General features: G+C 43.0%; 1 protein-coding gene across 4 annotated transcripts; it reads right to left on the reverse strand.

Moving 5' to 3' along the window:
* Positions 1–398: 398 nt before the first annotated feature.
* TMEM40 (transmembrane protein 40) lies at positions 399–27,122 on the reverse strand. 4 transcript variants are annotated; one of them, XM_043519947.1, is made up of 13 exons: positions 26,526–27,032; positions 22,093–22,149; positions 19,524–19,663; positions 14,135–14,288; positions 12,262–12,369; positions 10,411–10,512; positions 9,270–9,305; positions 7,500–7,532; positions 5,440–5,499; positions 5,048–5,119; positions 4,884–4,958; positions 4,022–4,084; positions 399–3,595 (listed from the first exon to the last, which is right to left on the reverse strand). In XM_043519947.1, exons 2-13 carry the CDS (start codon positions 22,139–22,141, stop codon positions 3,576–3,578), a joined length of 912 nt encoding a protein of 303 aa, XP_043375882.1. In that variant the 5' UTR covers positions 22,142–22,149; positions 26,526–27,032; the 3' UTR covers positions 399–3,575. The 4 variants fall into 4 exon arrangements, with proteins under 4 accessions (XP_043375882.1, XP_038266866.1, XP_038266867.1 ...); XM_038410938.2 differs by having other exon boundaries at positions 5,440–5,502; positions 26,526–27,030; XM_038410939.2 differs by lacking the exon at positions 9,270–9,305 and having other exon boundaries at positions 5,440–5,502; positions 26,526–27,122.
* Positions 27,123–27,377: the final 255 nt, after the last annotated feature.

The following is a 27,377-nucleotide window of genomic DNA, read 5'->3' on the forward strand; positions in this document are numbered from 1 at the left end:
CTTTGATATTATATATATATATATATATATATATATATATATATATATAATCAATCACCATTGTGATGCTTCCCAGCAGTATCCAGGGTTGTGAGGCACCCTGCTACCACGACCTCAGCATGGGGGAGTCTTGTCTGTGCCTGTTGTGGATCAGCTCCCTTAATCCACCAGTCTCTGGCACCACAAGCATTACCCTCACAGGCCTCACACTCTCGATACAGCGATAGGCACATGCTGACCGCCGATCACACCGAGCGTTCCTCTGGAGTGCTCGGCCCCAATCCACTGGACGCTCCCAGAATTCTGATTTCACTATTCCCGAAGGCATAGTACACACCTGTTTGCAAGGTCCAACTCAGGATCACTTAACACACAGCACTTAGATACACAGATAGTGAAAACAAGAATAAGTTTATTATCAAAGAACAGAGATTCAAGTAGTAGAAAGTACAAGTATGTAACCATTTGTTTCCAATATAAAACAAAATCATAACATGCTTTCTAGAGCCTAAACTTAACTCTCAAGATATACCCCTAGCTGCTACAATTTAGCTTACCCCAAGTCCTTTTCTTAATATTTTCAACCAGTTTGGCTGAGATTCCCCTCCCCCTTTGTTCTGGGCCAAGGTGTGCAAAGCATCATAGGCCTGGCAGGAGAAAAAAGGTGGCTTACACACAGCTGTGAGTTATTGGCTTTACTGAAGGTTAGTGACCCACCCGCAACGGGGACTCCACGCATTGCAGTCACAGAGGCGGGGAACCCAGCACACCGGAGCTCTTCCTGGGACAGAGTCCGATGGAGGGGCAGACGGCCAGCGTTAATAAGCATTGCACAAAAAACAGCTCATGAATATAGAATTAGGTACTTTCCAAAAGGGGTTTTCCACTACCTGGCAAAGGGCCATGCAAAGCAGTTGTAAGCGGCCAACGGCCGGTTCTAGCTGGATTTCTGAGTCCTACAATAACCTATCGGCACGAGAAAGCGGAAATTCCCTAGCTAGGCCATAACAAAGTCTTCCGCAGTCCCTTACGCTCCCCATAACTCCTCATATTTTCCATAAATACATCTTGCAGTGATTTTGATGACCAATGTGACACTGGTTTTCACTAGAGACCTTAAATGATGTACTTTGACAGGCTAGAATGTAGATACCAGACCCAGGGGATCCCTGTAACACTTGAATGCTCCAGTGCACTCTGCCAGTTGGCATCAAGAGGTCCTTGGGTCACACCATTAAAAAACTTTAGGATGAGATTCTATGCTTCAGCCTTGAAGAGGTGCAGCACAGATTTTGTAGCCCAGCGAGATGGTGGGCTAAGGTCCTTTTAAGTTACTTTTGCGATCCCCTGATTCCGAGCTTTTTGAGGAACAGGAGAGGCCCCCAGCATAATTTAGACACCTTTAAATTATGGCAACCTCCCGGGGATATACTATGGGCCACGGCACTTCCCAGAATCTCTGCAGTGATGCTGTGGCCCTGCCCCTAACAAACCCTCCTTCCCCTGGCATGTCCCCTATGACAGGGTTTGTAAGTGTCCTTGTAAGTCAGCCTGCTGCCTGTCCTCTTGAGTGTCTAGTGTCTGCCTGTGCAAAGGAAATTCTCTCCCAGAAAGAACTAGGGCTTTTAGGGCTCCTTTTCATCACCCCATCCATTTTACCCAGCATAAAGGAGTTAGAGTGGAGGTGAGGATCTCACTCCTGGTTCTTTGGAAAACATGTTAGTGATGAGCTAGATTATCTATATGCAGTATTCAAGGACCCACATATAGGAGCTGTGATAACTTGTCCATGGGCAATGTTTCCTGTTATGAATTCCAGTTTACCTCACCTTTTTGCCCCGAATTTGATTAAGCACAATACAGTAGGTTAGTATTCTGGTAGAACATTAATTTCAGTATATTCAACAAAGAGGGAGGATATACTGTTCCCCTTCTCTTCAACCCTGCCAAAGACAGCTTATGCAAGCTGAGTCACCCCCTTCTAGAACAAGACCTATTCTACAGCAGAAGAAAAGGAAGATATTTCTTAGCCTTTGTTATGAGCGCAGGATGAAAATGTTCATAATGTTCTATTACAAAATATGCAAACATGGTCTGCTTAAGCAGTTCTAACTTTGTCTGAACTTGACTTTTTTGTTTTCAAAGTGAAGTTACATTATGTATGACAAAGGATTGTTCAACAAAGGCATAGAAACAATGCATATAATCAGTTAGCTGTGACCATGAGCATTTCAATAATGCTACTATTAATACTCTTAATACATTAATTCCTCATGTAAACATCTATTTCAATGATCCACTGTTTTCATGCAGATTGCCTCACAATTAATGTTATTCCTGAATAAACAAATTGAGCTAAATTAAGCAAAAAAGGTAAGAGTGGTTAAAAAATAAATGCTTACAATTTATTTTCTCTAGTCTGCTGAGCAAGACTGAAAATATAGTTCCTTTGCCCTTAAAATAGGCTATGATGGGTTAATACCTTAAGATGTCTTTTTTCAGTTTCTCTTTTACTTATCCCTCCCCATGCATTTTTATGCCTTCATATACTGTAATGTATAACATTTAGTTTTTTAACCACTTTTTTTGCAGTATCTCCAGCACTTTCCACTGTTTATAGTTCTACAAATTTGCAAAAAAAAAACCCCAACCCTATTCATTATTTAGTTTTATTCTTTTTTGAACCATTTATTTGTTTTTCCTCAGACTGCTATCACAGGAAGAGAAATTAAATTTGCTGTCACTAATACATTTTGCATTTTTCTATACACTGTGTGTAACATCTCACCTTGCTTTTATTGCAAGTCGTTATATTATAAGCACAGTTTGAGGTCTGCTACAATAAATTAATCTAATCCAAAGTAGTTGTATTGTTGGTGTTCAAGCAAGCAGCTGAGGTTTCCCTTCGTCATGGTTTCACAAGGTGTGAAGAAAGCAGAGCTTCTGAGTGCCAAGGTTGCCTCTTTGAGGAAAGGTGCTAACAAAGTGCTTTGAAAAACAGCATTGACTTGTCCACATGCTCAGATAGCATTCTTATAATGCAGGGCTCTAGCCAAAAGGGAATAGCTCTAATCAGCACTGGTGCTAGTGGGGAGGTTTAGGTGGGTGCAACGTGAAAAGTAAATCTGACCCGGAACGTGGGGGAGGGAAAGAACCCCACAAGGGTTTCCGAAGACTTTTTTTAAAACATCAAGGGCCTGATCCAGAGCTCAATGAAGACTATACAAGTCATTCCTTGACTTCAATGGGCTTTGGATCAGACCTCTCAAGTGGGACCGATACGATTATATGGGTGGGGAAGATAACATGATGTATTACCCACATAGCTTAGAATGAATTTATAAACAAACCCAGCCTATTTTACTGGCTGCACTGAGCCATAAAACACGTCAAAGGAAAGGACAGACCTACTGTACTGCAGTTTTTATTCTCCAGTGGCGAGAATAACAAATTTTATGGTTAATGCTTCAATATTTTATAATAGCCATTAGATTTTATGACTGCACCCCATAAAACAGCTTTATTCACGTTAGTACAATCAATCGAGAAAATTGTTGAACTCTCAGATCTTCTGTTCAGTCAACTTTTCTAATACCTACATGATGATACAAAAAAACAGGACTGTCAGGAGAATTCTGTTCAGATTAACTCTACCGGGTTGACTATTAAACTCCCTCCCCCCATGCCACATGTCTGGATTTTCATACTTGGATGTTAGCTGATAGTTGTATGAAGACCAAAAAGTAGGGATTTGTCCCAGCTCAGTCACGTTTCTCATTCAAACGTTGCCAAGAAATAACAAGTTCTCTACAGTATATTAAGAATGTGAAAATGCTCTGCCACTCTCAATTGAGAGAAATGAATTTCTAAATAAAACAGGCTCAAGGAATGAACGATAGCCTAAAGTACAATCTTTTTTAAAAACAGAGCTCGTTCTCTGGCCCCAGTAGAAATCGGGTGCTCTGAGATAGCTCAGAAATATATCTACAGAGAATAAGACTGAGCAACAATGTGATGTTACCTGGTATTTTGAATCTCTGAATCAGAGGAATGAAGTTTTCAAGGACACTGTGAATTCGATGCACTATTTAAAAACAAAATACAGGAGTTGTTCATGACCAGCTAGATTTCAACATAGAAGAAGTGAAATAGCAAAGGGCAAGAGGTGAGTGATATTTGTCCCCAACAAACATATAAAGTGTTTCAGTTTGACTGTTTAAACTAGGTCCTTCTGCAGTTCTATTGCTAACAAAATACTGACTATGAACAAAATTGCTTGCCAACAAAACAGTTCCACAAATTGTAAGTGTCTTAATATTAAATAAGGAAAGGAGCTTTCTACTACTCTGTGATGTAATAGGAAACCTTAAGTTTGTTAACTGCACTTTCCCCCAATGAAATCACTTGAGGATTTTTTTTTTTTTTTAATTCCAAGTAGCAACATTTGAGTGTTTTCTGATTGAAGAGCCATTCCTGCAAGGTGTACTGAGCATCTTCAACTGCCTTTCCTCTCAATATGAGTTGAGGTTGTCCAGCACCTCACAGAATCAAACTCCGAGTACTCCCTCCTTGTCAGATGTTGTGAGGATAGTATTATTTAACCACTGCTGGAGAATATCTCTTTGTATCTTCAGAGAACTTGTGATTGGTAAGCAAGGGAAAATGAGTCAGCGTCTTGTTTCAAATGTCAGAGGCCAGTGTGTCGCCAGGCGCGGCATGTAATTCTGAATGTGGGGAAGGATTATGTGATGTGATATTTTACATAATCTCAGCCGTTAGCATTTTTCTACATCTGTGTGTTTTACATGATCACTTAAACTTTGCATTTCCCAGGTAATGATATAAAGCTGCTTGTTTTCTTAGGTACTGTAAAATACACTTACCAAGACCAAAATATATTCCGGTGGTTTCTAGGGAAGCAAAGGTGATTAAACCAAAACCAAGAGAAATGATCCAGTCTAAAGAGAATAAAAAAAATACAAGTATTTGGTTTTGTTCTCTCTTCCAAAATACAATAATTCATCCTTACGCTAAAGTCCTGTCTTACCTTGGTAGTGGTAATAGCTAATTAGTGCGGCTCCAATGCCAAAGCAAAGAATGACAAAATGAAAGAATACATCTGAAATAAGAGAGAAAGGAAATTATATCACTAAAATCATGGCCCTTGATCATACATGTTCAGCTACAACAGTTATAATAAATCATTTCTATTTCCACCTCAGCTGCCTTATGTAGTTCTACTAGACTGAAGCGTGAAGCATGTGCTTAACTTGAGGCATGGAGTAGTCCCATTAAATTTCAAAATGATTAATCACATGCTTAAAGTTACACACCTGCTTAAGTCCCTTGCTGAACTGAAGCCAAAGCCCTGAGGTCAGGTTCTTCTTTAGCCCAAGATTCTCTAGGCTTGGGATCAGCTAAATAAAAGAAGAGTCTTACCATTTTTCCGTATTCTTATCCACTGTCTTTGACATCTCTGAAGGTAAGTAACCTTTTCACCTGCTAGAGGAAAATGACACCACTCTTAGTGCAACAGTAACTCTAAAATAGATAAGTTTTGAGGGGTTGTTTTACTTTCAGCATCTAAAATGAATTTTGCTTTGAAAATCGTAATATTGATCCCAGGAAAGACTAACAATGGCCTTTCAAAAAAAAAGATCAAATTAGTGATTGTAGGAAGATGTAACAAAACCCCAAAACAGAACTTTTAACTGATTAGTGATGATTTAGAAGGAGCTATTATTACACCACATGAATTAGCAAAACATAATTCTCTTAAAAACAGACATTTCTCTGGCTCTCATCTCTCTAGTCTATCAAGCTTGAAGCAGTAGTAGTATCTCAGGACTCTACTGAGACCCAGATAAACCAGAGTTTTGTCTAACAAGGCATTTCAGATTGAGCTCTAAATCTGTTTTCTAGGGCCGCAGCTACTATCACGGAATAAATTAAAATTACTCATCATTATGACTATGTGGATTGAATCTGCTGTAATCGGCTGATTAAGTGTATGACAGATATGGCAACTTCTTGCAATAACCTGGACAAACCCTACTGAATTAAGTTAAACCCTACTGAATTAACTTCGAGTTCCTTGTATGAAAACTGCAAAAGTTTATGCATTAGTGTGGGATTATAAATAACGTCTTGAGGGAGGAAAGTGTTTTGTGCTTCAAGGAACTATTTGGAACGATGTGAACTTTTAAAGTTAGTGGGCTTCCCAGGAAATCGCTACAGGGAAGTGTATGAAAATGTAACCCCTCTGGTTTTGCAGGTATTCCTTTTGAAGCTTTGCCGAGGGGCTCTTTTTGACTGCTGATCACCTTTTACATGAGGACACAATCAGAGGCTCAACTGTATAAAGGAGTCACTCTCAGATTTGTGGCAGGGGTTAGGGGATGCTTGTTCTGAGCCACGGCAATTATGAACTTGAAACCACAGGCAAACCCCTGGATGGGATTTGAAGGATTGTTCACCTCCCTGAACCCTTTGAGTTAGGGTGATCTCTAGGAAGCTTTATTAGCATGTGTGTAGATTTTTATTGTTTTAATGTTTTCCTCTGCAATTCTTTCACCTTAAGAATAAACGCACTTGCTCAGAAAAAAACATGCTGTTTGCAGCCTCTGAGGAAGGCAGGCACAGTTGGCCTGCTGAGGCAGTCTGATGAGCTAGAGAATTCACAATGGAGACAGGGAACTGTGCAGCCTGGAAATACCCTGGTCAGGGAGAAGAGAGACATGACTCTCGCCCATAAGAGGTGACAGCGGGGGAGCTAGAAGCCTGAAGGAGGATGTCCATGCTGGATCATGGAGGGGGAATATAGGTGCAGTTGCCCTGACCTGTGACAAAGTGTTTCTATAATAGCTTCAAAATTCAGAGCTCTATCTGGGGGGGGGGGAGGAATCTGTTTGAATAAAATAAAAACTGACCCAAATCTCTTGAGACTTAAGAAGTTTTTGAATATGTTAACTAGAAATTTGACCAGGACTGAAGGCAGAACTACCAAAATCCACTGTGAGATACTGTTCTTATGCTAGTGATGGACTGAAAGAAATCAGAAAGGGATGGAAATTTTACCATATTTCTAGCCAAATTTTGAAACCAAAGAGTTTTGATGAGAAGATATTTTTCTTTTCTTATTCACTGTTCATTTGACAAGGCCTAAAGCAACCCCCTTGAAACACACCTTCATGGCTAAATCATCACAATCATCTGCTATTTCTGCCTATGTTCAGCTCAATTCACCATACAAATGATTGCATGGGGTGAATTTCATTTTACCTATAGTTATACAAATTATTAATAATAGAACAGTTGTGTAAAACACAGCAATTTTGGTTCATGTGGGTTTTGTATGAACCCTGAATTTCACCATGGGTTTGGAGATCAAATAGTTCTCCAATACCCAAAGTTAATTAATGAAATACAATGTACATGAAAGAAAAGGCACACGTACTCTAGGGAAAACAGAATTTCTCTGTTTGCTTTTTTATATTTACCAGCAGCAGCTGCATTTTCTTGTCTTGCAATCTCTGAAAAGCAACAAAATATTAGGACTTGGTCCCTTGTAGTTTAAAACAAAAATCAATTCATGCCATACCCTTCATTACAACGCACATGCATATTTACAATTAAAAACAATGTGCCTTTTGTCAACAGCTGATCACACAAAAGATTATTCCCCACTGTTATCAACTCTACCAGGGACAAATTACAATCCATCTAGATACTCAAAACAGGAAAAAGACATCAAAAAGGGCACCAGATTGGGCTGTCCAGACTAGAGGAGGGAGTAAGTGAGAGATGGGGGCCTCCAGTACCCTAGGATTTCAACATGAGGAGCAGGTAGCAAAAACATTTTGGCTGCTTACAATTGCTATGACTACTGCTTTCTTTGAGGTAGCTGGGTCACAGATGATTTAGGGATTTATAATTTATACCCAATCCCCACAATTGCCATTGGAAGTGAGCATAGCCCAGCATGGAGCACAGGTGTTATGTGTATGTATCAATCTAACTTACACATGAAATTGGCAGCAGTGTTCAGTACTAGTCAGATATTTCTCGCTAGCCCCACGCACAGTAGACTGCACTGAAGTAGTCTAGCCTAGAAGTAGCAAAGGTGTGGGTAACTGTGGTGAAGTCCACATTGGCGAAAAAAGGGGGCATCTCCAGGCCCACCAAAGGTACCGTAGAAAATGCATGGTGAGACTCTGCCCTCACCTGGCAATTCAGGGAGCGTGTTCAGATGTGCTTATTTCCTCCTTACTATCCAGACCTCCCGGGCATCTTACCCAGTTCTGTTAACAATGGATCTCTCTTTAGGGAGTCCCTCCTAGAACCACCGCCTTCCCTTCCCTCCAAGGCGGCAGTAATGCCTATCCCCCTCAGCCCCTACCAATTATTGCAGTAGAGGGGAGTGATCGAGCAGGCATCCTCCCAAAATAGTTACGTCTCCTCCAGCATTTCTGCTCTCAGAACCTGATTGCTGACTAATGTGACATCTGCCCAGGGAGCAGGAGGGATGAATTGGAGAACACAAGAGGGCAATCAGCTCAACCGCTGTAGCATCCCCAGTGCGGCAGCAGGTGCACACAGGTCTTTAGTAAGGATGCTTCTCTTGCTGCCACATTGCAGTACATGGTGAATGGGCTCCAAGCTCCCTCTGCCTAGCAATGCCTCTACCTGGATTTTCATTTGGCTTTCATCCAGGATCCTATTTCAGCCAAGGTTTTGGAATGCATGGATGCTACAGGATCTTAGTAAGGTTAGAAGGAAACCTGAGCTGAGCATCATCACTTTACTGAAAACAAGCTCCAAACAGCTCACAGTCTCATAACCACATTGAACAAGGGGTCAAATAACAGCATGGCACATGTGAGCATCCTGAGGAAGAATGAACAACTGTTCATCATAATCACTAGGCCCCTCCCTAAAAGGAATGAACAAAACCATTGTATATGGATCCTATCCATTCCTGGCTGTTCTAACCAATGAGTCACTATCACCTCGTCAGCTGTGCAAAAGGCAGCTGAAAGATGTAATAAAAATCAGCATCAATACTTGACATCTGTCAAATACCATGAAATGATCAAACAAAGCTATGAATATAGTCTCCACACTATACCCAGATCTAAAGCCAGACTAATGGCACTCCAGGAAAAGAGACACATTGACACAGCACATTTATAAACATGCAGTTATTCTTTTACACAAGTCTGTTTCCATCCATGTGAAGTTGCTGAGGGTGGTAACCTGTGAGAATTTACCTGATTCATTATAGGGGACAACCTCTCCTGGTGCACCTAAAATATTGCACAAATATACAGCAGATTAATATTCATCCAAATAGCAAGCCTTGAGGGCCCAATTCTGCCTTCAGTCACATGCATGCAATCCCACTGAAATCAGTACACTTGCACAAGTGTGTCTAAAAGCGGAATTGGACCCCTAGTCTTTAAAATGGGTATTGGTTGTGGATTATGCAGTTTAGCTTTTAAAGGAAAGTAATTTACACACAACATTACTCAGCAACTGAAATTAAATAATTTTTAGAGGCTGCTGTATCCTAGTTCCTGCACTAGATGATGGAGTACTATTTTACTATGAGACTCCTATGTGACAAACTATAGCTCATTATGTCAATCTAAACATGTTGCTATTGAATCAGACTCAAGAGACATTTAGAAGGGTTAGTTAAATGACAAAAGATTTAACTTTTTACATTTTATGGGCCACTACTACTGGCTGATAGATGTTACTATCTGTATGTGGCTATCACACACATTTTCTGTACCTGGACTGTACTTGCTTTGTGGTTTCTTTTACAGGGAAGGAAAAGTCCGGAGAACAAAATACAATGCATTGACTTTAGTTATTTCCTCAAATCAATTCTGGGGGGCTGGCTGTGGACACTGTAAATTGTATTTGAATTCTTTAGATGAATTTCAGTAGCTGTCTCTGCCCAACCATTTTCCTAGGTATGAACTGAAATCAACAAAAAGTTGAGATCCAGATGGGAGCTTTCCCATGTTTCTGGAGGGGAAGGGCTTTAGAGCTGGTACGGCATTCCAGGCCCAGCTCTAATATTAATGATTTACTATGCAAACAGCTCAAAAAATTTAGAGATAAAATACTAATAACTATAGCACATATGCTTATCATAATTATCGCCCCTTTCTACAGCCAAGCACTGGCTGGTGTTTGTGCTTATGCATGTGGCACAAGAAGCGCAGCTAAGGGAGGCCAGAAAGTTGCAGTAACAGAGTCCATGTTTTTTCACACAGCTGTATAAAGAGCCACCTAGTTATTTTTCTTTTTCACCTCTAAAATACAATCACTTGGTCCTGGGTGCTAGAAAGTTAATGATAATAGGGGGCCCCTATAGGAAAGAAAGGTTTATTTGCATACCATTTCCATCTTGATTTTCATGGTCTTGGTCTTCCTGACTTTGTTTGTGAGAAATTGGTTTAACTGTTGCCACAGAGACGTTTTTCTTGCCAGCGCTGGTTGCTAATAATGAAAGAAATGATAGTGAAGTACTACAGCTATTAGCAGCTACTTCTGTATGTTCTTTAAACTACTTTATGAGATGCCTTAGCACAGGATTCAGCACACATCAGGAACACCTTGGAGAGTGCAGGCATATGAGCATTCACTTGGCAAGAAATCCGGGAAAAGTCAATGTTATCATGCACTGAAATGTATCTTTATGAAAGGGATGTGTGTTGATACATCATTAAAGCACTCTCCTTACAATATCTTTTTAAGCCGCTCTAACCTACTTGTGATGGGGTGCTCACCCCACACCAGAGTGGAAGGGGTTAATGGTGGCCTCATGGACCTGCCACATCCAGTCCTAGAAAGGAGCAGAGGAGGTGAGTCCCCCTGGCAGCTTAGGGAAGCTTGGCAGGAAGCAGCCACCTGGAGGGAGGCTGCACGGAGCTGCCAATCAGAGCCTAGCAGGCTAGTACAAAAGGAGCTGCAGGGCAGAGGCTGTGGGAGCCCAAGGAGTGAGGACTGTGCTCCTAGCAGGCTGCAGCAAGGGTAGCGCCTTAGACAGAGTAGTTTCTGGCAGGGACTGGGGGATCAAGAGGCAGCTTCTGGCTAGCTCCTGGGACTTGCTGGCTGAATGCCCTGAGAAGAGGGTGAAGAAGGTGCTGGGGTCATAGGGAATTGAAGCAGCATTGAAGGAAATTAAGGAGATGCAGCAATAGGCTGCTATCTACAGAGTCCCTGGGTTGGGACCCAGAGCAGTGGGAAGGGCTGGATTCCCGCCCCCCCCCCGCATTTGGTGCTGTGGAAGTGGCTTGACTATTGAACAGTGGTACCCATTCCCGGAACGGGGAAACAGAGTGGGTGATACGGACAGAGAGCTGAGTCATGAAGAGGATGCTGCAGTACTTGGACTGAGGTGGGTCTCCATATGGAGAGGGTGACAGGAGAGGGTGCACTGGCTGGCAGGGCTAATCACCATGAAGGCCAATCGGAGGTGCTGCTGTGGTGAGTGGACCCCATCACACTCCTCAAGTGAGAAATCTTTAGAGAGAATTGAATAACGGATTCAGGTTTGTTTTCTCTGTAGAAGGGGTTAGAGGAATACTCTCTTTGGCACTGACCTGTGCATGGACAGGAATGTTGCTGGTATTTGTGTTTGTGTCATTCCAAAATGGAAAAAGATACAAATATTTAAATGGCTACCTGGATGCCAGACTTTGGCACATGGCATCTGTATGGTGTGTACTGTCTCTGTCCTACTGTGGCCTGTTTGCTTTCTATCACTCTTCTTAACCCCAGTGCTGTGTTTCCTACTTGCATCTCCCCCCTACCACCATCCCCCTGTCTGCAGTGCTGTCTGTCCTCCTTCATTACTCCCTCCCTCAGCAGCTTGCCCCTTTCCACAATCATAGCACCAGCTTCTTATCTCCTCTGTTCTTCTGCTTGCCTGCCTTTTATCATCCCATTCCTAGTCCCAGAGACTTCACTCTGCTCCTTGTGTCCATGGTGACTATCAGTACCCAAATACCACCTCTCCACTAGAGACCAATAGCTACTCTTTGGCAACTGGTGAATCTAAAGATGTTGCTCTTTTGACATCTCCATTTTGCATAGTTTCTTATTTCAGAGGGGTTTTTTTGAATCCCTATGTAACTGGCACAGGATTCTCTTGTATAAATATCTGAGCCTTTAGTCAGACTACCAATAATTTTAATTTTTTTGCGATTAAATTGCAAGCAAAAGCAAGACGAACTCTCTCTGTACCTCGTGGTTGTGTCTCTGCAGGCTCCCGAGATGACCTTTCAACCTCACTTTCTTCTTGAGAAAATGTAACACTTTTTTCCAATTCCTGAAGTAGTTTCAATTTTTCATCTGTTAAAATGCAGACATAAAATATATTCTGTTTGAAACTAATATTTAAGATTTTCCTACTTTACAGTCATGCATTATTAACAAGGGAGCTCCTCCAAGAAAATCAAATCTTAACTTTGTTTTGCATGCTAGTGCACAAACAGCACCACAACTAACCCAAGCGAAAGCATGACATAAACAAGTGTTCAAATGCTTAATGCCACAATTTTAAAAAATGTTTAAAATGCTGTTGTGGTGGGAGCCCAAGACATCTTGGCATGGGCTTTACCATGTCCATGCTGCCAACTCCCATGAAAATTCACATTGCCCAGAAGCAGACAAAAGTAGAACAAGAGGGGTGATTTTGCTGGAGGACTTGATTGTTCACCAACTTCTGGGCTGCTATTTTCCCATTGTAATCTTGATCTCTCGTTGCCTCTCTCGAATTGTGCTGCACCACCAACATCCTCTTGTAGGCATAAGACAGAGCTCTAAACGTTGTGCTTGCTAAACTCTTCTGGGCTCTGAGAATTGGGTTGCAGACATTTGAAAAATGTTTCCAGAGAAAATTTTCCAAAGAAGCGGGTGGTCTTGGGATCTCCAGACACTCCCAGCAGTGGGGGATTCTTGGCAGTCAATGGTGTATTTTAAGTAATTCTTTATGGGTTTAAATGTAATGCTACACAGAGATCCTGAACAAGGCCTATGTATCTTATTATTTATTTGTATTACAGTAATGCCAAGAAGTTCCAGTCATGGACCAGGACCCCATTGTGCTAGGCACTGTACAAACACAGACCAAAAAGATAGTCCCTGCCCTATGAGTCCCATCCTGTTCTGAAGTAGGATTTGGATGAATTTCACCCTTTATGAATGTATCTTAAAAATCAGGACATAATTATTCTGGAACCGCTATTTTGGTAAATTTCCAGGTGTAAATACACCCTGAGATGAACAGTTCCATGTTCCTAACAGGTGGTGGTGAAATAGGTTCAGCAAAAGGCAAAGCCACTAGCAACTTGTGTTCTTTCATAATTCACTACAGACCTGAATGTAGGATCACATCTCCCGCAAACTTGCCATATTTTATAAGCTTTTGGCTCAAAAATAGGCTTACTTGAATGGGAAAAGGGCCTATCCCAAGCAAAACCAGGCTTTCAGATTCAAAGATCAAAACTCCAAATTCTGTACTCTTTCTATTCAAAATTAGCCATGTTATCAAATTTCCCAGGGAAATCAGATGAGGCACACAGAATCACCTGACACACAATGGCAAATTTTGATTTGCTAAAATATTTCCACCAGATCAGCACAGCTGTCTGCCCAATATGGCAGCTCAGTGCACTGCTGATTTGATCAATAGGTCAGCTGCAGTCTACGTGAGAATTAATTTTTTGCTATGATTAGTCTAATCAGAAGAGGGGGAAATTGAAGGTCTGATGTAAACTGGCACAGCTCCTTTGACTTTACCACTGAATGAGGATCTCAACCCTAAATGATAAATGACTTTTTCCAGAGAAACCCTGCAAACTAGAATAAGTACAGTCGCCATCTGTCTAAATAGCTTCTATCTATCTGGCTCCCACCATCACCTGGGCAATACGTCTTTCTAAGCACTTTCTCTATTCACTTTACTGTAATTCACTTCTATTCCCTTCCCAGCACACTTCAGTGTTTTGAAATAAAACTAAAGCCCTAGCCCTAAAGCCCTTTAACAAAACAGCTATTACTCCTTGTCTTCATCCCAGATTTGGTCTGGATGGATGTGCAGTCAATTAATACTCACCATTTTTCTTGGAGCTGGGCAGCTCTCTGTAGGCAGATAGATCTTTCACCTTCAGCAGCAGGTAAAGCACAACCATTGCATTAACTCCTTTTTTTCCTAGGGTCTTCAAGAAGGCTGCACGTTCATCAGATGAGTTTATGCCTCTGTTAAGGAGCTGAAAGAAAGGTAAGTAGACATCCAACAGGCCTACTAATAAAACCAAGCACTTATTATTAAAGTGCTTTATAAGCATCACACCACGCATCTGGGAAAGGCACAATAGTTCCACGACTTTACAGAAGGGGAAATGGGTTCTGCCCAAGACCAAAGTTGGGATGAGAATCTTGGCTTCCAGTCTAGTACTCACACCCCTAGCCCATGCTACTGTCACTGAACTCCCCCACAAGCCATCACTGTGACATGGTGCAATAGCATTAAACTTTTCCTCCCTGTGGCTGAGTCCCAGGACTAGAGAAATAGCGTTCAAGGTTCTTGAATGGACATGTGATCATTTGAATAGCTTTGCAACGCCATTTTATAACTTCAGCATTAGTGTCCTTGCTTCAAAGCCCTGGTCTACACTAGGCATTGAGGTCGAATTTAGCAGCGTTAAATCAATGTAACCCTGCACCCATCCACATGACAAAGCCCTTTTTTTCGACTTAAAGGGCTCTTAAAATCAATTTCCTTACTCAACCCCGACAAGGGGATTAGCGCTGAAATCGGTTTTGCTGGGTTGAATTTGGGGTACTGTGGACGCAATTAGATGGCATTGGCCTCCGGGAGCTATCCCAGAGTGCTCCATTGTGACTGCTCTGGACAGCACTCTCAACTCAGATGCACTGACCAGGTAGCCAGGAAAAGGCCCGCGAACTTTTGAATTTCAATTTCCTGTTTCGCCAGTGTGGCAAGCTGCACGTGACCATGCGGAGCTCATCAGCAGAGGTGACCATGATGGAGTCCCAGAATCGCAAAAGAGCTCCAGCATGGACCGAACAGGAGGTACGGGATCTGATTGCTGTATGGGGAGAGGAATCCGTGCTATCAGAACTACGTTCCAGTTTTCAAAATGCCAAAACATTTGTCAAAATCTCCCAGGGCATGAAGGACAGAGGCCATAACAGGGACCCGAAGCAGTGCCGCGTGAAACTTAAGGAGCTGAGGCAAGCCTACTAGAAAACCAGAGAGGCAAACGGCCGCTCCGGGTCAGAGCCCCAAACATGCTGCTTCTATGATGAGCTGCATGCCATTTTAGGGGGTTCAGCCACCACTACCCCAGCCGTGTTGTTTGACTCCTTCAGTGGAGATAGAGGCAACATGGAAGCAGGTTTTGGGGACGAGGAAGATAGCGCACAGCAAACAAGGAGAGGAACCGGTTTTCCCGACAGCCAGGAACTGTTTCTCACCCTGGACCTGGAGCCAGTACCCCCCGAACCCACCCAAGGCTGCCTCCTGGACTCACCAGGCGGAGAAGGGACCTCTGGTGAGTGTACCTTTTAAAATACTATACAAGGTTTAAAAGCCAGCATGTTTAATGATTAATTTGCCCTGGCATTCATGGCTCTCCTGGATATATCCCAAAGCCTTTGCAAAAGGTTTCTGGGGAGGGCAGCCTTATTCCATCCACCATGGTAGGACACTTTACCACTCCAGGCCAGTAGCATGTACTCGGGATTCATTGTAGAACAAAGCATTGCAGTATATGTTTGCTGGCGTTCAAACAGCATCCATTCTTTATCTCTCTGTGTTATCCTCAGGACAGTGATATCATTCATGGTCACCTGGTTGAAATACGGTGCTTTTCTTAAGGGGACATTCAGAGGTGCCCGTTCCTGCTGGGCTGTTTGCCTATGGCTGAACAGAAATGTTCCCCCTGTTAGCCACGCGGTGGGGGGAGGCAAAATGCGACCTTGTAACAAAAGCATGTGCTATGTATGTAATGTTAACAGCAAGGTTTACCGTGAAAGAGTGTACCCATTGTTCTATAAAATGTGTCTTTTCAAATACCACTGTCCCTTTTTTTTTCTCCACCAGCTGCATGTGTTTCAAGGATCACAGGATCTTCTCCTTCCCAGAGGCTAGCAAAGATTAGAAGGCGAAAAAAACGCACTCGCGATGAAATGTTCTCTGAGCTCATGCTGTCCTCCCACACTGACAGAGCACAGATGAATGTGTGGAGGCAGACAATGTCAGAGTGCAGGAAAGCACAAAATGACTGGGAGGAGAGGTGGCGGGCTGAAGAGAGTAAGTGGCGGGCTGAAGAGGGGGCTGAAGCTGAAAGGTGGCAGCAGCATGATGAGAGGAGGCAGGATGCAATGCTGAGGCTGCTGGAGAATCAAACTAATATGCTCCAGCGTATGGTTGAGCTGCAGGAAAGGCAGCAGGAGCACAGACCGCCGCTACATCCCCTGTGTAACCAACCGCCCTCCTCCCCAAGTTCCATACCCTCCTCACCCAGATGCCCAAGAATGCAGTGGGGGGCCTCTGGCCACCCAGCCACTCCACCCCAGAGGATTGCCCATGTAACAGAAGGCTGGCATTCAATAAGTTTTTTAAACTTTTAAAGTGCTATGTGGCCTTGTCCTTCCCTCCTCCACCACCCCTTCTGGTGCTTCTCTCTTCCACCACCCCTTCTGGGCTACCTTGGTAATTATCACCCTATTTGTGTGATGAATTAATAAAGAATGCATGAATGTGAAGCAACAATGACTTTATTGCCTCTGCAAGCGGTGATGGAAGGGAGGTGGGGAGGGTGGTTAGCTTACAGGGAAGTAGCGTGAACCAAGGGGCAGGGGATTTCATCAAGGAGAAACAAACAGAACTTTCACACCATAGCCTGGCCAGTCACGAAACTGGATTTCAAAGCTTCTCTGATGCGCACCGCACCCTCCTGTGCTCTTCTAACCTCCCTGGTGTGTGGCTGTGCGTAACCAGCAGCCAGGCAATTTGCCTCAATCTCCCCTTTACTCTCACAGATATTGTGGAGCGCACAGCAAGCAATAATAACAGTCGGAATATTGGTTTTGCTGAGGTCTAACCGAGTCAAACTGCGCCAGTGCGCTTTTAAACGTCCAAATGCACATTCTACCACCATTCTGCATTTGCTCAGCCTGTAGTTGAACAGCTCCTGACTACTCTCCAAGCTGCCTATGTATGGCTTCATGAGCCATGGCATTAAAGGGTAGGCTGGGTCCCCAAGGATAACTATAGGCATTTCAACATTCCCAACTGTTATTTTCTGATCTGGGAAGAAAGTCCCTTCCTGCAGCTTTTGAAACAGACCAGAGTTCCTGAAGATGCAAGCGTCATGTACCTTTCCCGGTCATCCCACGTTGATGTTAGTGAAACATCCCTTGTGATCCACCAGTGCTTGCAGCACTATTGAAAAGTTGGTGCTCCAGTGCCAAGATAGGGATATAGGTTCCGTCTATGGCCCCACCAAAGGTAGAGAATCCCATTGCAGCAAAGCGATCCACTATGACCTGCACTACCCTTGATATCAGCAGATCTTTGATTGCGTTGGCTACTTGCATCACAGCAGCCCCCGCAGTAGATTTGCCCACTCCAAATTGATTCCCGACTGACCGGTAGCTGGCTGGCGTTGCAAGCTTCCATAGGGCCTTTGCCATTCACTTCTCAAATGTGAGGGCTGCTCTCATCTTGGTATTCTTGCGCCTCAGGGCAGGGGAAAGCAAGTCACAATGTTCCATGAAAGTGCCCTTATGCATGTGAAAGTTTCGCAGCCACTGGGAATCGTCCCAGACCCGCAACATTATGCGGTCCCACCAGTCTGTGCTTGTTTCCCGAGCCCAGAATCAGCGTTCCACCGCATGAACCTGCCCCATTAGCACCATGATGCCCACATTGGCAGGGCCCGTGCTTTGAGAAAAGTCTGTGTCCATGTACTCATCACTCGCGGCACCGCGCTGATGTCGCCTACTCGCCTGGTTTCGCTTTGCCAGGTTCTGGTGCTGCATATACTGCTGGATAATGCATGTGGTGTTTAACGTGCTCCTAATTGCCAAAGTGATCTGAGCGGGCTCCATGCTTGCCGTGGTATGGCGTCTGCACAGAAAAAAGGCGCGGAACGATTGTCTGCTGTTGCCCTGACGGAGGGAGGGGTGACTGATGACATGGGGTTGGCTTACAGGGTTGGCTTACAGGGAATTAAAATCAACAAAGGGGGTGGCTTTGCGAGAAACTGAATGGCCGACTCAAGGATAGAATTCAAAACCTCAAGGATAGAACTCAAAACTGGGTTTAGCAGGCCATCAATTTCACAGAGGGAGGAAGGAGAAAATGAATACAAAACAAATCTGGTCTATTTCTTGTTTTGAGCCACTTCATCTATCTTTATACATCTTGCTGGCAGCAGACTGTGCAGTACGACTGCTAGCCATCGTCACCTCCTGGGTGCTCGGCAGAAGACGGTGCAGTATGACTACTGGCCATCGTCTTCTGCTAGCTGCAGATTAAAAGACAGTGCACTGCCGGTAGGACTCAATCGCCATGAGACAAAACAAGGGAAATGACCTGGCTGAGTCACTCCCATGTTTGTCCAGGCGCCTGGTTAAAAGAGCACCCAGGACTATGTCGACGACGGCTACCAGTCATACTGCACTGTCTGCTGCCAAAAGGCAATAAACTGCTGCTGTGTAGCAATGCAGTACCACATCTGCCAGCACCCGGTAGACATACGGTGATGGTTAGCTGAGCGGGCTCCATGCTTGCCGTGGTATGGCGTCGGCACAGGTAACTCAAGAAAAAAGGTGCAAAATAATTGTCTGCCCTTACTTTTACGGAGGGAGGGAGGGAGGGAACGGGGGCCTGATGATATGTATCCAGAACCACTCGCGACAATTTTTTAGCCCCATCAGGCACTGGGATTTCTATCCAGAATTCAAATGGGCGGTGGAGACTGCAGGAACTGTGGGATAGCTACCCACAGTGCAAAGCTCCGGAAGTCAACGGTTGCCTCGGTACTGTGGACACAGTCCGCTGACTACATGCACTTAGAGCATTTGTGTGGGGACACGCACACTCGACTGTATAAAAACACTTTCTACAAAACCGACTTCTATAAATTCGACCTAGTTTCATAGTGTAGACATACCCAAAGAAAGCAGGTGAATAGATACAGAGGAATACACTGGGGAGATAACATTTTTTAAAGTTAATTTCTTCACATCTGCAGGAAAATTTTGGCCATGATTCTCTTTAACACTAAGGTCCCTTTATGAAGCTCTGGCAAGCATAAAGGAACTTTAGCATAAACGAGGATTAGGCTCTACATTTTATTCTCCCAAAGGGTTTCCATAGGTCCGTGGACAAGCAAAACCATGCAGCCAATAAGGAAATACTTAATATTTTACAAAGAACAAAAGAAAATGAGGTTTCCTTAGTAACTTACATTGTGTGTTTCTTCAGTGATCAGGCTGGCTGGGTTAACAGTGGCTAAACTTTTTATTAACAATTCCCAGAAGGACTGGTTCATTTTCTCAGACGTTTTCAAATAATCAGCATCAGCAGCAAAAGCTTTCTGAAAAATGTCTGGGAAAAAGATATTTATACAATTAAAGAAGGTGCATACAGGATGGTCTTGTGATGAGGAGTTACTGTCATGCTCTTACATAACTCTGGTAATGGGCATGGGCCCCTGTAGCATGTTTGGCTTCTAGGAAAAGGAGTAACACTTGATCAATTTGTATGAAAAACAACAATGGCATAGAGAAATGCATGGTCTGCCACTACTCAACTAATCTCCTTGGACACTCAATAACAGACTTAAAAGTGGCAATTCTTCAACAAAAAAACTTCCAAAACAGACTCCAATGAGAAACTGCAGAACTGGAATTAATTTGCAAACTGGATACCATCAAATTAGACCTGAATAAAGACTGGGAGTTGATGGGTCACTACAAAAACAAATTTTCCCCCTGCTGATACTCACACCTTCTTGTCAACTGTTTGAAATGGGCCACCTTGATTATACTGAACTCATTAGCACTACAAAAGGGGTTTTTTTTCTTCTCTTCTTGTCAACTGCTCAGAATAGCCCGCTTCCCCTTAATTGAATTGGCTCATTAGCACTGACCCCGCACTTGGTAAGGCAACTCCAATCTTTTCATATGCTGTGTATTTATACCTCTCTACTGCATTTCCCACTCCATGCATCTGATGAAGTGGGTTTTAGCCCATGAAAGCTTATGCCCAAATTTGTTGGTCTCTAAGGTGCCACAAGGACTCCTCGTTGTTTTTACTCAACAAGAGAATCTCATAAGTTGATAACACAGTCCTGGTACCTTTGCAATGCTACTGTTTCATTGGCGGAAGAAGGGGAAATATTTTTAATGCTAGAGGTTGTGGCCAAAACAGAGTGGGTACCAAAAGGTACTGGTGTGAATCTGCTCATCAGGGAGTATTCATAGAATCATAGACTTTAAGGTCAGAAGGGACTACCATGATCGTCTAGTCTGATCTCCGTACAACGCAGGCCACAGAATCTCACCCACCCACTCCTGTAACAAACCTCTAACCTATGTCTGAGCTACTGAAGTCCCCAAATCGTGGTTTAAAGACTTTGAGGTGCAGAGAATCCTCCAGCAAAAGATCCATGCCCCCTGCTGCAAAGGAAGGTGAAAAACCCCAATCTGCCAATCTGCTCTGGAGGAAAATTCCTTCCTGACCCCAAATATGGTGATCAGCTAAACCCCGAGCATGTGGGCTGCATCAGCTGACTTACAGTATGTCTACACTGCAATTAGACACCCTCAGCTGGCCTGTGCTAGCTGATTTAGGCTCGCAAGTGTCAGATTGCAAGGCTGCTTAATTGTGATGTACACATTCTGGCACTGGCTGCAGCATGAGCTATGGCATCCTCTGATCTACCAGGATCCTAGAACCTGATCTACAGCTTGAGCTTGGAAGTCAACCCTGCAGTTAAACAGCCCCGCAGCCTGAGCCCGATTCAGCTGGCACATGCCACCCACAGGCTTTTAATTGCAGTGTAGACATACCTTTAGAGTAGGAGCGTAGGAGCTCAGAATAGCAAGGGAGCAAAATCTGATTAAAGCTAGGCCCTGACTGTTGAGCTGCATTTGTGATATACACCGGACCCTCGCTAGAATGTGCGTCTTTATAGCATGAATTCGCATATCACCAGTCCAGTGTATATAGTAGGTGTGATTCTGATTTCTGGATACTGAACCCTCAAATGTAAAAATGTTCCAGCCTATCTCTAAGGGGGAATGGCAGCTAGAGGATCCCAGATGGATATTCTTCCAGGATGACACAATATGCTCTTGATTTCTCTCATGGAAATTTAATGTTTATTCTTTCATTGTTTGTTCTCTTCCTTAATCTCTTTGTAGGTTGGCAAACATAATGGGTGAGTTCCTGGGCTATGCCTCTTGGTGGCGCAAGACACACAGCACAGCACCGGAGGGCAGAGGTGGCCTTAAGCCATCTTTGACTTCTGGGGTGTTTGGGGCCAAAAACACCCCCAGGGTAAAGTAGGCAACTCAGGAGGCTGTGAGGAGCTCCGTGTCCCAGACCTAACCAGAGCACCCAGAGTCACAGCATGACTCCTACAATGGGGCTTGCGGGTGGCTCTGGGCCTGTGCAATGCCATGTGTCTGACAGAGGAGTTTACCCCGCTGCAATATACAGAGGCCTGGATGTGAGGGAGAATCCCATCCGCTCAACTGTGTTAATGCCAAATAGAAGAGTTTAAAAAATCAGAAGAGAAACCAGAATAAATGCAAGTGACTCAGCCTGACGTGGTGCCCGTCTGCTGTCTGATACATGCACCTTAGGAGGGTTTCCATAAGTCTTTTACAAGTGGGGAGGAGATGGGTCAAGGCACATTTTCAGAAGGACCAAGTTCTGCGCTTTCAGGGGCCAGCACAGCAAAAGCTGGGACATAGGTTGTGGTGTGACAGTGCCACAGGTCTTGGCCTCCATGTTTCCCTTTATGTTACCTTGTTGTTTTCTGGTGAGAACTGGAAGTGAGAAGTTAAAGTTGTCCATTGCTGTGTCTGTAAAAACAGAATTTTAAAACGAGCATGAGCTTCTTTGTGCTTTCCCCAATTCGCTTCCACACGGACACGGAGCATATCATTACAGCACTTAGAATTCTGAACTCACTCATACATTGTATTCCTGCAGCCATCATTTAGGCAAAACTCCCTTTGAGTCAATAGGAGTTCACCTGAGTGAGCACAGCAGGATTATGCCCGGAGTATTATGGAAGAACTAGTTATTGTCATCATGAGTAAAAATATAGGAACTCCTGACTCAACCATATAATTTTTGTTGCTATTATAAAAATATTTAATTATTTGTCATAGATGTGAATAACTTAATGATAATTCCTTACTAGTTAAACAGAGTGATCAACCTTCATTTGAGAGCCGTCATTCCTTAACCTGGAAATAGGTAGATCAGGGAGGATATGGGAAACTCTGTTTAATGTATTCAGGAGGTTAATGCCGTGGAGGTGAACTGAAATGATTTAAGTCTTGAAATAAAACATATCTTTAATTTGCCAGATTTTTCCCCAGATTCAGAGTTCTATGTGTTTTTCTAGAGTAATGAGCAAGTTGCTGGGAGTTGTGAAGGCCTCAGTTTGAATTCCTGCTTAGCTACTTATTCACTGTACGGCTTTCAGCATGTCACTTAACCAGAAATGCAGGCAACATGGAGGAGGAAGCAGTCTGATTGGAATGGACAAGAGCTGGACCCAGGGGATGGAGAGAAATGGACAGCAACAAGAAGTCTCATGAGACTGGGAGTGGAGAGGGGAAAGAAATTGGAACTGGCTGGGCAAGGGGTCTGCAACTGAAAGCTGGAGGGAGGGAAGGAAATGAGGCAAGGGTCTTGAGGGGAAAAAGAGTATGTGATCAAGTCATTTAAGAGTGTATCTACACAGAGGGGCAGCATTAAGGTTGCACAGGCAACCTTAATTCTGGTATTTCCTAACTTCTAAGCACTTGACTTTACAACTTAATGTTACTTTAATATAGTTCTTTGTGTGCAGATTAGAAAAGAACTAAATACTTACACATGAAACCATTAATTCTTGAATTAAAATAATTTTCAACTACAATGGGCCTGATTCCAACTCACAGTAGTGTAAATCAGGAGTGAATGGACTAAAACTAGTAAGAGGAGAGGCAGAACTGATATTTTGATGAAATAATGCTTTTAACATTCTGGGTGGAATATTTTTCACTTTAAATAATGGCATTTTTATGCTGATATATGTATAATTCAGAGTATTGAATTCTGTCAAATTTGAATGAAATACTAAGGGAGAAAGGAATAAAATTACTTGAAATAAGTTTATTTCCCTTCTTGCAAGTCTGGGTTTTTGAGTGTTTAATAACACAGTTAATTCAATGAATGTTTGTATTTTGTAAAAATATTACAGGCATGTTTCAGCCTGAAATGAAACTTGGGGTAAGGAGAGGGGAGTTTAGCCAGTATGCTCTGTACTGCTTTGTCTAATCAGCTCTTACTCCTGGTTTTTCACTGCAGCAGCTTCAAAGATGCCCAAGTGAGCCACCATGCGTCGGTGAATCTGACACAGTGTGTACAAATGGAACAACAGATGGAATGTTAAAGACAGATGTTGACAGTGTCAACATCATGAGCCATCAGAATTGATTTATCTTAAAACTTTACTCATTTATATGCTTTAATGAGGTAATGCCTTCATTGTGTCTAATATATTGGGTACATTAGACAAAATGCACTTCTGGTGCCACTCCCTACTCCAGGTATATGACAACATTTCTTAGATTTATTAGAATATTGGAGCTTGAAAAGAACACTGCTCGGTGCCACTGCACTACATGTCCTTCTGCAAAGGACTGGAAAGAGGAATAAATATGCTGTGGGTTCCTCAGATATGCCCCTGATAAGACCTAATCAACCCTTGTACTTTAATGCTGGGATTTTCAAAGAAGCAGAAAGGAGTCAGGGACTGAACTCTCATTTAATGTCAATGGGATTTGGGCAACAAAGTCCCCTTGGGTTTCCTTTGAAAATAACAATCTAAACGCATAAATAATGATCATGTGGTAGTGTTTATTATTAATTATTATTCCTTAAGAAAGTACATCCTCTGTAACTATAAATCTCTGAAAACTGTTTTAGTAGATTATATACAGTAATGACAAAATGATGATAATATATTGGCATTTCAAGTGTGACATTAGTTGAGGGGGAATTATGAGACTTGTTATAAGCCTGATCTAATTTACCATGGTATAAATCAGAACTTAAGTCACTGAAATCTTTTTAGAATTATACTAGAGTAAAACTTGTGTGAGATCAGAATCAGGCCTCTGATGCCTTTTTGGTCTGTGTTAAGAAATAATGTAGACAGCTGCAAGAGGAAGCCATTTGCACTCACAACATGTTTCATTGATCCTACAAAACCCAAGAACTATGCTTTCTGTTCCTAAGTGCCATCTATTGGCACCTTCTCTATTAACTGTCCATTTACACATTCAAAAATATAGAGCAGTGATTCTCAACCAGAAGTATATGTACAGGAACTCCTCACTTAACGTTGTAGTTATGTTCCTGAAAAATGCGACTTTAAGCGAAACAATGTTAAGCGAATCCAATTTCCCCATAAGACTTAATGTAAATGAGGAGGATAGGTTCCACGGACATTTTTTTCACCAGACAAAAGACTATATTATATACTATAGTCTAGTGTGTGTGTGTGTATATATATATATATATATACACATATACACACACACACACACACACACAGAGTATAAGTTTTAAACAAACAATTTAATACTGGTACACAGTGATGATGATTGTGAAGCTTGGTTGAGGTGGAGGAGTCAGAAGGTGGGATATTTCCCAGAGAATGCCTTACTGCTAAATGATGAACTAGCAATTGGCTGAGTCCTCAAGGGTTAACTCTCACACTCTACAAGGCAGCGGGAAAGGAGGGAGGGCAGACAGAGACAGAGACACACATCCTGTGTGTGTTTGAGAGCTAGAGATGTGCATTTCCCCTTTAAGTATGAAGAGTGGGGTCAGAAGTACACTGCCTTGTTAATTAGATCAGCAAGCTGAGACCTTACCGCAGCTCCCTCTGTCCGTGTGTCCCCCCAGCTCTATGGAAGATGGGGTAAGTGGGGTGCAGGGGGAGGGGGACACCCTGACATTAGCCCCCTCTTCTTCCCCACCCCCCACACACAGCAAGCTGGAGTCTGGGGGAGCAGCTCCAAGGCAGAGGGCAGGAGCAGCACATGGCAGTGGGGGGAGAGACCATTGAACTGCTGGCAATTGATAGCCTGCTGAGGAGCTGCTGCGCAGGGAATTTAGAGGAGCGGGGAGCTGATGGGGGGGCTGCCAGTCCACCCTGGTTCCAACCACCCACCAGCTACCTGCAACCGGCTGCTCTTCCTGCAAGCAGTGGACAAAGCAGGCCTCTATCAAACGCCGTTAGAAGGGAGTATTGCACAACTTTCCACGAGCATGTTCCCTAATTGATCAGCAACAAAACAATGTTAACCAGGACCACTTGAAGTGAGGAGTTCCTGTACCTCTGAGGGTCTGCAGAGGTCTTCCAGGGGGTTCATCAGCTTATTTAGATATTTTCCTAGTTTTACAACAGACTGCATAAAAAGCACTAGCAAAGTCAGTACAAATTAAAATTTCATACAGATAGGACTTGTTTATACTGCTCTATATATTATACACTGAAATGCAAGTACAATAACTATATTCCGATTGATTTATTTTATAATTATATGGTTAAAATGAGAAAGTAAGCCATTTTTCAGTAATAGCATGCTCTGACATTTCTGTATTTTTGTTTTATTTTATAATCAAGTAGTTTTTAAATGAGTTTTAAAGTTGGGGATATGCAAGCCAAATCAGGCACCTAAAAGGGGTACAGTAGTCTGGAAAGGTTGAAAAACACTGATGTAGAGCACTCCTTTAACAGTCTACATTTATGTATCTATTTCCTTATGTAGTATTTGGCTGTACTGTTTTCAAAAAGCTAAAAAGACTGGGTTTTTTTTAACTTAGGTAGATTTAACACAGTCCCATAGAGCTCACATTTACAACTTGAGAAAAGTTAAGGCAAAGAACTAGTCTCACTTATTTAAAACATTGTCTCTTCATTAATTTAAAAAAACACATCAGAGGGAGGCAGACAATAAGAAACAACTTTTTAGGTGAGGTGCTTTGAGGCCCAGTCTATTTAACATTATCCTTTAAACCACAAAGATTCCTGCCATGTCAATTCAGTTCCTAGAGGAAAATAAATAACCCCATAGTTTCTATATCACAGTTAGAGAAACAGCCTATTACAATGTAAGAAATGACCAAAGCCCTATGATGTAGCCATGTTCTCTATGTGCTTGGCACTTACCTGCTCTTTTGCTGGCACTGCTGCTTCACAGATGAACCCCGTCCTGTCTGAAAGGCAGAGAGGGATGTGTGTGGTAGGAGCCTGGGCCTGGCAGCATGATAACAACTAGATGTCTGAGTGTATTAATCACATGCCCCAGATTGGATGGAGCACAGAGGTGCTGTGAAGTCACAGTCCCAAAGGCAATTACATGTGATGCTACTCCCTTAGATTGCCTGATTCAGAAGCAGGAATGGTTTCATTTCCTCCTCTAAGCTGTGAGCTCCTTACATGAAAATTTTATCTGAAACACTGAGCAGTGAGGCTGGAACTTTAACTTCCAAGACGTCCGGGAGCCTGCTGATTCCAAGGGAAGGAGGTAGTAGGGCCTCAGGCCCCTGAATCAACCAGGCACAAATGCAGACCAACTTGCCTGATGAGTCTGGGTGGAGGTGGAGCAGCAGCAGCTTCAGTTTTCTGATTGCCTCATAAAGAGCAGAGAGGAAATGACATCTAAATTCATTCCATTTCTGTTTTGCAAGTTCAGTTATAAGGGGATTGTCTTTCTGTGGGAGGAGGAAGCCACATGCTGCTGCAGCTTCCTGGCTGCTGCTGTTGTTTGAGCTAGCTAGATGAAAGCTAATTCAGATATGCCTATGTGTGCTGTAATCACCCCTCTGACTGCAGTGCAGACATACCCAGAGACTACTTTCCATGTGCGGAAGTCACCCATATGGGGATATTGAATAGACAAGGCCATTGCCTGGCTGCATCATCCCATGCAGCTGGCCAGAGGTGCTGGGCAGAATGAGCTACACCATCCTAAAAAAAATGGTGCATCTTGTGCATTTGCTCTGTATGTCCAGGTAGCTA

This window comes from Dermochelys coriacea, chromosome 7, assembly GCF_009764565.3.
Source record: "Dermochelys coriacea isolate rDerCor1 chromosome 7, rDerCor1.pri.v4, whole genome shotgun sequence".
NCBI lineage: Eukaryota > Metazoa > Chordata > Testudines > Dermochelyidae > Dermochelys > Dermochelys coriacea.